This window comes from Panthera leo, chromosome A2 (genome assembly GCF_018350215.1).
Source record: "Panthera leo isolate Ple1 chromosome A2, P.leo_Ple1_pat1.1, whole genome shotgun sequence".
NCBI lineage: Eukaryota > Metazoa > Chordata > Mammalia > Carnivora > Felidae > Panthera > Panthera leo.
Genome location: NC_056680.1, coordinates 79,303,858 through 79,316,609, shown reverse-complemented (window position 1 = coordinate 79,316,609; position 12,752 = coordinate 79,303,858). Strand labels below are relative to the sequence as shown.

General features: G+C 43.8%; 1 protein-coding gene across 1 annotated transcript in view; it reads left to right on the top strand.

Annotated features, from left to right (window-relative positions):
* The first annotated feature begins 1,014 nt into the window (after nucleotides 1-1,014).
* The window catches only part of LHFPL3 (LHFPL tetraspan subfamily member 3), a 582,444-nt gene continuing 570,706 nt past the window's right edge, over nucleotides 1,015-12,752 (top strand). The window contains exon 1 of the mRNA XM_042915823.1: nucleotides 1,015-1,456. Within this exon, the coding sequence (XP_042771757.1) occupies nucleotides 1,015-1,456 (442 nt within the window). The remainder of the gene's footprint in view (nucleotides 1,457-12,752) is intronic.

Genomic DNA, 12,752 nt, shown 5'->3' with positions numbered 1-12,752 from the left:
TGCCCCGCAGGCTCCATCGATGGCAGGATTTGTGGGGAAAATGACCTGACTTAAAGGAAAGTACAGGGCATCCACTGGCTACAGTTCCGTTGGCTGCATGCTGGGGGGGGGGGGGGGGGGGGGCGGTTAACGCGAAGAGGAAACAAGCTCAGTAGAGCAGCTATGAGACCACCCCTGAATTGTGCCTTTTACATGATTGTCTGCGAGGCTCCTGTCCAACTTCTGTCTCCACCTCGTGGAACACCTGGCAACGGAGGAGTTAGCCAGGGGGCAGTTCTGTGGTTGTAACAGAGAGGCTCTGGGGGGCAGTACGTCTCCTCTTCCTGGCGTCTCTTGCCTGCACCTGCCGCGCGGCCCCTCGCGCCTCCGCAAAGATGCAGAGGTCGAAGCACGTTGCTGTGCGGTGCAGAAATGCTCCCAGAATCAGCCTCCCACGCCCGCTCCCTAACACCAACCGGGATCCTGGGATCGCCTCTAGGATCCCTATGGGTGCTCCCGCTGGCTCCTTAGACTCTCACCCCACGCCCCCCAACTCCAGTCCCGCTTCTCTGGCACACGCCCACCACTCGAGGGGCGTGCTAAAGTGGTGGCAGTCCTCCGCGCCCCGGGGCGGCCGGCGGGGGGAGGGGGCATGGGGCGGAAGGCGGGAAGCGGAGTGGGGGGCGCCCGAGCTCGCGCGCCACACTGCCCCGCGCGGGATTTGCCGCCTTCAGCTGCAGCAGCTGCAGCGGCGGCGGCGGGTAGAGGGGTGGAGGGCGGCGAGGAGGGCTGGAGCCCGGGCCAGGAGGGAGGGAGCGAGGGGGGCCGGGAGGCTGTGCCAGGCGAGCCGGAGGGGTGCTCAGCGCTCCCCCGCCCTCCTTCCGGGAGCGAGGATGCAGACTCTGAAACTGGCGCTGCTGGGCTGAGGCAGAGGCAGGGGAGTTGCAGCGCGCGCGGCTCGGTGAGTGTGTCTCCTGAGCGCGGAGAGGCGGGGGGAGGCGGAGGACGAGGAGGAGGAGGAGGAGGAGGGGGAGAATGCCCGGAGCCGCCGTCGCTGCCGCCGCCGCCGCCGCGATGCTCCCGGCTCAGGAGGCTGCCAAGCTGTACCACACCAACTATGTGCGGAACTCGCGGGCCATCGGCGTGCTGTGGGCCATCTTCACCATCTGCTTTGCCATCGTCAACGTGGTGTGCTTCATCCAGCCCTACTGGATTGGCGACGGCGTGGACACCCCGCAAGCCGGCTATTTCGGGCTCTTCCACTACTGCATCGGCAACGGCTTCTCCCGGGAGCTGACCTGCAGGGGCAGCTTCACGGACTTCTCCACGCTGCCCTCGGGCGCCTTCAAAGCCGCCTCCTTCTTCATCGGCCTCTCCATGATGCTCATCATCGCCTGCATCGTTTGCTTCACCCTCTTCTTCTTCTGCAACACGGCTACGGTGTACAAGATCTGTGCCTGGATGCAGCTCACCTCCGGTGAGTGCGCGCTCACCTCCGCGGAGGCGGGGGGGACCGCGGGGCGCCCGAGCCCGGAGGGGCGGGAGTAGGAGGGGCGGGGGCCGTGCGCGCCGCGGGGTGCCGAGCAACTTAATCCGCCCGGGCGTGGGGGGTGGGGTGGGGGCGGGAGCCCTGGGCGGCCGGAACCCCCGGGGTTCCCCAGCCCGGCACCCGCGCGTTGTCCCGGGCTTTCCAGAACCTCCCCAGCGCGGGGGACGCCGCCCAGGGGGACGCGCCGGAGGAAGGGCGGTTGCTGGGCCGAGTCTGCTCGTAAATGGAGGTGGGGAGAAGGGGCCGGCCGCTTAGGGCGCGAGCTGAGGGACTAAGGAGGGAACTGACCCAGCCTGGCGAAAAGCGGATTTGGAGAGGTTGTAGTGGAAGGAGAGTCAGCCTGCCCTGTCCCTCTGTGGGACTGTTTCTGTCCTTGCTTCAAGAGGGGGTGGTGCTGGAGTGAAACTGTTTCACTCTGTCCCGGGCAGTTACAAAAATTTTATCATCCATCTGGAAATGAGTAGATGCTAATCCTGTTGTGGTTTTCACCCTTTTAAGAAAAATGTAGCTTAGCATGCTCCTTTTAGCAATTCCCCAAATGTTAATGTCAAGTCTTCAGTTTGCTTCCTTGTTGGCAAAGGTCCTTACGTTAAATCCTTAAGCAGAGATCTTGAGGGAATCAAGATTTCTCGAGATCTCATTTTGGGGAAGTGGCTTTAGGGAGATGGGCTGAGAGGAAAACCTGTTCCATTAGTATTTCTGATCGCTTTTGCCTGTGGTTGATAGAATGTTTCTAGCTAGAGGACATGGAAGTACTTTTTCTGAGCATTAAAGTTACTTTTAACCCAGAAAGGATAGGGGTGCGTTTCCCGGTGGCTTTGGAGAATCGTGAAACAAAACTGACTCCTTTCTCTCCTTCCTGTAATGCGGATTCCCACTCTGGTAGCCACCTTGGATGCCCTGCCTTATAAAGGCACCCTCCAACACTTGACACCCTCCTGTTCCAACATGGTTGGGTCCTTTTAATTTTATGGGTGATCTGGTTGTGCAAGCATATAGGATATTTCAGGCAGTCAAATGGTTTCATTTGTGTTTGGTCTTATTGTTTTCATTCTTTAAGGCTTATGTTACCTTTAGGATTTTGTACTTACTCTTATGTTTGGGGAGGTTTTTTGGGGAGTAGGGACTTGATCCCCGAGTTTACCAGGATGATGAAGCCCTTAGAGGTGCTGGACAAGAACATGAAGGTTCATGACCTTGTATTGCTGGTTGGCATAAGAGAAACTTGTGGGAGCCTAAACTTGTGTTATGAAGTATTTGCTATGTATGAAGTGCCTGTCTCAGCTGATTTTGATTTGCCATGTTATGGGAACATGTGCAGGTGAAAGGCAAGAAAAGAGCCTTGGGAGAGAACCACCGCCCCCAAACCATTATCCTCCTGAAATGCTCCAAGCACCCCACAGACGCTCTCTGTTTTTATATATAATGTTAACTTTTGTGGCCATCTCAAGAGCAGACTAACTTTCAGATTTGGAATAAAGTCATGTATTATAGTTGTTCTTGACATTTGGCTCTGGTTTGACTTTGACGACAAGAGGACACTGAGGATGCAGCTGTTTTTTAGAAAAGGAATTGACCCTGCACAGCTAATTTTAATTTTTCTAAGTTAAATGACCTATTTAGACTGGTGATTCAAAGTAGATTGTTTTTCGAAGGTCTCAAAGTAATTTGCGGGTGATTTCTCAGCAACGTATTCTTAAATATTTTATTTTTATGAGTTTCCATACTCTGAACCCAAGCTGTTCTCTTTTTGTCTTATTTTAAAAAGGAAAGAAAACATCTTTGGGAAAGAATTGCCAGCTTTGAAGTTAATACGACTGCAACTATTATGGTGTTTTTTTTTCTTTCCTTTTCCTGGAATAGAGCAGAGAGTAATCATTCTGGGGTAGTAAAATATGATGTCATGTTTTCAGAAATTTGACATAAATACACGATCCTGTTTCCAATATGTCACCATAAAATGTGATGATGGCCTTTGTGCTAATGAAGATATTTGGGCATTTACTTCATTTTTGAAGGAGTCCAGGACTTTAGGTTGTAGGCATACTTTTTAAAACCTTTCTTCGCAATTTATTTGGTATTTTATTCCTAGATAAACCACAGCAAGACGTAATTTTGTTTATTTATGAAATATATTAATTAAGGGAGAATGGATTATGATGATGGGGTAGTTAAGAATAAAAATCAGTTATGTTCACAGATTTTTAAGGAGTGGGATATAGAAGATATTTTTGAAGAATGTCACATTTAGGAGCCCCTGACTGGCTCAGTCAGTAGAGCATGCAGCTCTTGACCTCTGGGGTGTGAGTTCGAGCCCTACGTTGGGCGTAGAGCCTACTTAATAATTAATTAAAGAAGCATTTAAAAAAAGATGTCACATGTAGTGGTTTTCTTTTTTGAAGTCTCACGACACTAACAAGAAATTTAGCATAACATAAGTTATTCTCAAAGTTTAGGTTCTAACCTTTAGACTGTTCCCCTCTCATGTTCTGCCTTCTCATGCTTATAATTTAACTGTACCTAGGCTAATCCCAAGTGTAATTTGCAAGCTATGACAGATGAGACTTAATGTGCTATTTGCTTAATTAGAGACTGTTTAACCCTCATTGGAAGTCAAGCGACTAACTTGTGTTTTCAGGTATCTAAGCATTTTCACGTAGTAACATCATAAATCAGAGCCAAGTAGAACATAAAATCCCATATGAAATGATAAGAAGGTGAGGAAGCAGGAGACTTTCTTGGGGGCAATACAACATCAAGAGTTATCCTTATTATAATTCTGAGCAAGGAACTAGAAAAAGTACTTAATTTATTGGACCTGAAAATGATGTTGGTCTTCTACCTAGATATGCGAAGCACATATAATTAATGGTGCTATTATGAACTCCTTGCTCTGTCCCTCTTGCTCTCCCCTGTAAATCATTATTAACCTCAGTAGAGTGAAGTTGCCGAATTAGGAGCTAGTTATGTCACACTACTTCTGGATGTAATCCTATACTTATGGACCATGTCTAATATAAAGACTGAAGACATAAAAATAATACATAGAATAAGTAACAGCAATCAGAGATGCAACGTTTTCCTAATTTACAGAGAGACAACTTCTTGGGAAGAAAAGAGACTTTTATTCTTTCTGTATGATTTCTCTCACACTAACTGGTCAAGTAGGTAATAAAGTCCAGATTTTTTTTTTTTTTAATCAGGATGGAAAGAGAATGTTGTTGCTCTGGGAACTTGATTCTCTGCTTCCATGTTCTTGCTCTTTAAAATCAGTGTGTCCGTCTGTTTCCAAGTCTATTAATAGCCAAGTCTCATAAGGGTGTTGTTTTGTTTATTTGTTTTATTGACTGTAAGCCATGTCTGGAATTGTTTCCAGAAGCCCAAGTGTTAACTGTTATAGGCCAAAGAAATCTTTTCTTTTTCTAATAAGCTAAAGCATTAAGGGGTGCCTGGCTGGCTTAGTCAGTTGAGCACATGCCTCTTGATCTTGAGGTTGTAAGTTCAAGTCCCACATTGGATGTAGAGATTACTTAAAAATAAAAAATAAGCTAGGGGTGCCTGGGTGGTTCAGTTGGTTGAGGGTCGGACTTTGGCTCAGGTCATGATCTCACGGTTTGTGAGTTTAAGCCCCACATCAGGCTCTGTGCTGACAATGTGGAGCCTGCTTGGGATTCTCTCCCTCTCCTCTCTCTCTCTCTGCCCCTTCCCGGCTTGTGCTTTCTCTCTGTCTCTCAAAACAAATGAATAAACTTAAAAAAAATATGCTAAAGCATTAAAGTAAAATTTATGGTTTTTTAGACATCCACCATGGACTTCTTGGTGACAAGCAGCAGATGAAGGGAACTGCTTTCATCTATGAAGTAGGGCCCCAGCTCCAGGTTGGATTTCTTTATTCAGGAGAGATCAGTTTGGGAGAAGGGATCGCATTTGCCACATCCTCACCTCTTGTCGTTTGGAGTGTACCAACAAGAAGCGCCACCAAGATGGCGAGGCTGTATGGCAAGGGTTACGGGCTGAATTGCTTAGTCACTTTCCCCTGCTTCCCTGCCTTAGTTTTTCTCAGCTCTTTTTAGCCAATTTCCTTTCTTAAATTTTATAACTTTGTTGTTTAGGTGAGAAGAGAATCATCAGAGGTAATCACTGCATTTCTTAGCCTGTAAGAAGAGCTTTTGCAATATTGTATGATACTGTCTCAGGGCACCTTGCTCTTATCTATCTTATCAACATTTGAGATGATAGAGGTGTTTGTGCATTTGTTTAACGTCTGTCTTCTCCAGTACATGGAAATTTCCATAAAGCCGTGTCTGTTTTTCTTCATGTTGCATAAAGGTCAAGATCTGGACACTGGAGTGAAAAGATGTGGGTTTCAAACCTGGCTCTGACCCTCACTGACTGTATGACCGAGGGAATGAATTTCTCTGTATTTCAGTTGCTCATCTGCAAAGTGGGCATGTACTTGTGCTCACCTCAGGCGATTGGTACAAGGATTGAAGAGCTAATGTGTACCCTGGGAACAGTGCCTGGTGCACAGGACGCAAGTGCTGTCTGAGTGTTAGGTATGGTTACTGTTCTTGTGTTCTTACTGCTGTGCCTTGACACACAGTAGTATGTGCATGTCATGTACTGAATAGTAGATATTCAATCAATTGTTCGTGAATAGAAAAATGAATGATTAATAGGGTAAAGAATGAAAAGGGGAGATTTAAAATTTCCCACATGCCCTGTTGAGAAGCGAATGTCGTATATTCTTTGAAGCCACGATGCTCATCTTTCTCATTGGTTTGTAGCCGTAATTGCACTAAAGGATCTCTTCCGCCATTCTTTGACAGCAGTGATTGTGACTTGCAGCCTAATTCATGATGAACTTACTCCCAAATGGGGGTCTTTTCTGATGCAAGGGTCATGATCTTTATTACAACCATAGGACATCGTCAATTATATCTTAGGGTTCAGCAAGTTTTTCCTTTTCCTCATTTGATTTCTCACGAAAAAAATCATTCAAAAGGAGGTTCTATGGAAGAATCACAAGATCAGGCTTTCATGGGAGCAGGGACCCTGTTCTATATTGAATTTGCTTCCATACCTTCAGGAGCAATCCAGACAGGAGAGGATGTGTCTTGCACACTTTCCCTTTATCTGTCTGGGCGTCATTGCAGATGTGTTCTTGGACCTGCCAGGGATCCTGCCAGATCTGCTCAGACGGGTGGCAGAGCTGTGATGCAGGTCTCGGAAGAGGAGACAAGGCTAGGACTTACAGGCCCTCAGGACCTTCACCAATTCTTACCCTTGGGCTGATGCTGGGCCTATGAGGAAGTGACATCCTGCCTCATAGAGCTGTTAATCCATCCTAAGTTCAGAGTTACGGAATGACCTTAAAGAGGGGTTTTTCTTCTTCCAGGGCATTCCACACACTTGCCCAGATGCAGAAGGAAGGGGGTGTACAACTGGTGACGGCAGTTTTCATTTTCTAACACTATGCTCCACCTATAAGAATTTTCTATTTGCTAAGTCACACTTGTAAGAAAGTGATTTAAAATGAGAATTCAGAAACTGTTTTCTTTCTTTCTTTTTCTTTCTTTCTTTTTTTTTTTTTTTTTTGCTCTTATGCAGCATGACAAGGGATGTGACAGTTGAAGAGATGTTGAAAAATATATTAATGTGAATGTCAAAACAAATGATTTTTATAACAGTGGGATTTTAAGTGAACATCTGTGAAAAATAACAGACCCCATATAGCCCATGCAGTATATCATTAGGTGTTTTTTGTCTTGGTGCAAGGCTGCGCATTTAACAGCTTTTTTTTTTCCATTTTAAAAATGCTAACAAGGTGCTTATATACTTCTATTCAGCAATAGATAAATAAATATATACTTAACCAGAATGTGGTATCAGATGCTTACCCATGAAAACAATTATTTAGTGATAAGTGCTTATGTTTGGTATGATATTGTGATAAGAGAATCCAGATGGCCAGGCCGGTATATTGCATTTTATGTACATACCTTAGGAATCTTTCAAAGTGAATAAAATTTTAAATGAGGAAAAGCAGAGGGGCGCCTGGATCGTTCAGTCGGTTAACCATCCAAGTTCGGCTCTGGTCATGATCTCACTGTTCATGAGTTCGAGCCCCACTTCGGGCTCTGGTGACAGCCTGGAGCCTGCTTCGGATTCTGTGTCTCCCTCTCTCTCTCTGCCCCTCCCCCGCTCACACTCTGTGTCTCTCTTTCTGTCTCAAAAATAAATAAACATTAAAAGAATTAAGAAAAGAAGCGAGCAGAGCACATAACTGTAGGTGGAGTGTGTGGTTCAGTGCACCTCTGTGTATGGTGTGAGGCTATAGGGTGAGGAGGAGACAGAACCTCAGGTCACACTGGTGAGAAGCAAAGAGCAGACTCCCTGAGAGAATTCTAATTTGGGGGGCTTAATGACATGACAACTGGGAGAGTTTTAAAGTGTAATTTCCATAATGTAGTTGAACTTTGGGGGTCAGCACCAGCTTTAATTAATGTGATTTTTTCTTATAATGAGTCAACTGGAATTTTTATTTGATATGAGGAAAGACCAAGGAGCTGACCTTTATTCTTAATAATAACAAGAAGATATTAATAATGACAGAAAGTAAGAGGCTGGTTCATATAGCCAGTAGTAGGTAAGTTACTTGATGGCTTAAACGTAAAACTGTTATGAAAAGTCATTGGGGCATTTCAAAAAAGAAATAAAATGACCTCTGCCAGCATTCTTAATGTCCACATAATTAATATTATGCATCTCTCAAATGATGGTTATGATTCTATGATGTGCTTATTGCACAGGGTCAGAGTGTCATTTCTTAGTTTACCCTGTCCTAACTGTAATCTTGAACACATTTCTCATGTCCTCTGCAAAAATGAAATAGACAAATGAGTGGTTTGCAAGAGAAAGATCATTTTTTGACCACCATAGACGTGAACCCTACCTAACTACTACTGCACAGAATGAACGAAGAAAGTAGCCCTTTCTGAAATAGTGTTGCTGACACGAGATCGCCATAATGGGTCTCGCATACCAGGATTCTGACATCTTTCCAACACTCATGCAACCAGATGTGCAGTGCGGTAGGGGCTGTGTCTGCTGAATAGGTGAAAGGATCCTAAGTGATAGGCTGAGTGAAATTAGTCTAATTGCATGAAATTTTGAGATTATGACTCATCAATGGAAGGGCTAGTGGCAGAGTAGTGAAAGTTAGTGAAAGGAGTGGTAAGTGATTGCAGATCAGAAAAGAGGCCTTAGCTCAGAAATGGACAGACAGAACTTAACTAATTGAGAGAGTTCTCCTCATTCTTTGTCCGATTAGAAAACAATGGCACATAGGAGTGTGAAGGGAACTCAGCCCTAGCTTTGGTATGGCATGCATCATAGACCCATTTCCTTAAGTGTCTGGAGACACCTTGTGGAAATAGTCTCGGGGGCAGGGTGCTCTACACCTCCCCTCCATTTTTAATGTTTATTTATTTTGAGAGAGAAGGAGAATGCATGCGTGTGTGGGTGCACACATGCAAGTAGGGGAGGGGCAGAGAGACAGGAGAGAGAATTCCAAGCAGTTTCTGCATGGTTGGTGCAGAGCCTGCCATGGGGTTCAGTCCCCCAAACTGTGAGATCATGACTGGAACTGAAATCAAGAACTGGATGCTTACGTGTCTGAGCCACCCGGGTGCCCCCATTTTTTGGTTTTAATGAAGATCAAGAGTGAGGTTGCAAAAAATCAAAATGAGAAGTATTATCCTTGACAGAAGGCTCAGTATTTTAAAAAATAGGCAAATAGATCCAGCTGTGGAGAATGACAGGGACATTGAAGAGTGACACCGATAAATGAAATATGAATAGAAAAGACAAGAAGAAATTCAAGGTTGCAAAGTCTGTGGAATTTCAGAACATCAAAAGCCTGTTGGAGTTGATATCATCAATGCTTAAAAATATATTGGCATAGGAAGAGCAGAAGGCTGGAATATGCATTACCTTGCAAAGCTGTGTGCCAATCTCAGTTCCCAAGAAGGAAAGATTAAGGCTCTGTTGTACACCCCCCTACTACTCAGGGGTTATAATAGATTCTAATATCCATCTATTCAAAGAGAGAGATGATCAAACTTCCTGTATGGCAGATGAAAATATAGAGGACTAAAATAAGCCAACCAAAGAAAGAAAAAGTCATTGTGAAATTTGATAAATAGAATTCCTGTAGTTTCTCTTTGAAAATCTAGTTACAGATTGTGAAGCTAAATTGATTCCTATAATGTTTTTTTTAATTTTTAATTTTTTTTAATGTTTAATCATTTTTTGATAGAGACAGTGTGAGTGGGGAGGGTCAGAGAGAAAGGGAGACACAAAATCTGAAGCAGGCTCCAGGCTCTGAACTGACAGCACAAAGCCTGACACGGGGCTCGAACTCGTGGACCGTGAGATGATGACCTGAGCCGAAGTCGGACACTTAACTGACTGAGCCACCCAGGCGCCCCGACTTTTTATTTAAAAAAAATTTTAAAGTATGCTCCACACCCAGCGTGGAGCCATTGTGGGGCTTGAACTCATGTCCCTGATATCAAGACCTGAGCTGAGATCAAAAGTCAGAAGCTTAACTGACTGAGCCACCCAGGTGCCCCTCTATAATGCCTTTCATAGGGAAAGGGAACCTATTCTAACTGTGGAGTATTTAGGATAAATATATTTACAGAACACATTAGGAATGGGTAGTTAGTGCACACTAGATTAATTAAATTTAAGATACAGATGATTAAAAACCATCAATATTGTAGATCTATAATGCCAAATATTAGTTAACTGAATATCTACCTTTTAACCAGTTACCTGGAAAAGATGTAGCACTGAATAGTTGGCATTTCTTAGAAACCTTCATAGAGAAAGGCTGTACTGTAGTGTTTTACAAACTATGGTTGGTGACCCTTTGATGGGTCATGACATCAATTGAGCAGATCATGATCAGCATTAAAGCTTGGATTAAAACCACAGGAAATATGAATATAATGCAGATAGTAAGGGTTTCATGAAACCTTTATTTCTTAAAATACTTATATATGTATATGTGGACTAGATTACAACATATAACGTATTGCTTACTGTGGGGTGTAGTCACTATTCTAGAGAGAAGATGAAAGTGTGAATTTAGAAAAAAGAATTACCTCTTCTTTGGAAAATTGTGAAAGTTTTGTGCCAATTCATAGGTAATTTTGTATTACAGGGTAGATGTAGATTTGATAAAATATACTTAACCTAAGTATATTTGAGACTTTTTTTTCTTTCTTTCTTCCATTAATGACTTTGATCGCTAATGTCTCCTTATTAACTTGTGGGTGGATTGAAAATAAGAATTATTTTTCCAGCTGTGATTTGATTTCATTCATGCGATGCAAAATGACATGGTCCACCTCTGAGCAACAATCTCTCTAAGCAAACATTTAAACAAATGTACTTAACCCAGGGCCAAATGGATATAGACTCAAAGGCTTTTAACAGTTGGAAGGATATTAATAACTATTTAGCAGTCTCTTCATTTTCTAGGTAAAGAAACAGTAATGGAAAACACTAAACTATTGAGCAGCTACCATTTTCAAACATCTTTAGTGTACAGTTCACAGCAATTCTACAAGGTTAGTGGTATTATACCCATTTTGTGGATGAAGAAATTGAGGCTTAAAAAGTTGTTCGAGGTCTCATGCCAGTAAGTGGTTTGAGCCAAAAATCAGACTTTCCCCCTTCCCTGAAGAATGTTGCCTCTGAGTCTGAGAGAAATTAAGAGTCTTCCCAAAATTACAGTGGTGGAATTGAGAGTAACACATATGATTCCCAGGGCAGTTCTGTTTCTACTTTCTCTTGCCTCCCAACTTGATGTGCATTTGCTTCAGTGTGCATTTTCGCCATGCTGTATCAAGGGAAGGAGCTGGTATTTACAAGGAAAATCATTGCCAAATGTTTACCAGACTTCTCCCTTCAAGCCTGCTTAGGAGTGGGAGGTATTCCTCATTCCGTCCTTTTTGTTTCCCTAACCTAGAGCTGGGGTGGTCCTTTGCCGGTTGTACCTCTGATCTCATTGCTACTATTCTTAGAGTGAATTCCTATAGGCCAAAGGCAAATGCTACCTCTAAAATGTTTCTGTTATATGATGTTACTAAAGATCAAGAATATTCGATGTTGCTTTTGATAACTGTGAAGAGAAAATAATTTGAGTAATGTCTGATAATATTTCCCTATCATCTGAGAAGAACTTAATAAGAATGCCTACTTTGGTCTTGACATAATCCAAAGGTTGTCTGGTCCAAATTACCTTCAAAACATAGCTTCTTCTTCTTCTTTTTCTTTTTTTATAAGTTTGTAAGTGATTGAACAGTTCAAAATTATCTCCAAAATACATTTTTTGTTACTTTGAGTCATTACTCTAGACAAATAAAATGGAAGAGCTACACCCTGTTAACATGAACTTAAACTCTTTTTTTTAAGAATCTTTTTTAACATTTATTTATTTATTTTGAGACACACACACACACACACACACACACACACACACACTTGTGTGTGCAAGTGAGTTGAGGAGGATCAGAGAGAGAATCCCAGGCAGGCTCCACACTATCAGTGCAGAACCCGATGTGGGGCTTGAACTCAGGAACCACGAGATCATAACCTGAGCCAAAATTGAGTCGGATGCTCAACCAACTGAGCCACCCTGGTGCCCCAGTTACCTTGTATTTCTTTAGCTTTCCTGAAGAAGGTAAGGAAAACAAACTCAACATGGCCTCGTTAATATTTTCATTTCAGGTGTAAAGTCATTAGCTTATTGTAAAAGGAGAATATCGGTTTGTTAAGGCTACGTCTATGACTATGACCCAAACCACTGAACTGATTAATGAACACATGAACATTCTCTGCCTAGATCCCTCTTGGAGTAAATATCCAGAGTTGAGGTGGACTGGAGAACTTGCTAAATAGGGATGCTCGGTCAGACTCCGCTTTTAGACACGCTGGTAAAGAGATGCTTGGTGAGCACTGCCAGGCAGTGTCCCAGCTGTGTCCTGGAGGTCAGAGTGGTTAGCGCTGCTCTTCCTGACCTCTCAGTCTGCTGGAAAGGGCTCCCCAGCAAGATGAACTCAGATGGGGAAATGGGCCAGGATCTCCTTAGCCCCACTTCACTTTACTGAGACCCCTCCATCGAGTGCAGGATGGGCTCTAGAGGGAGCTC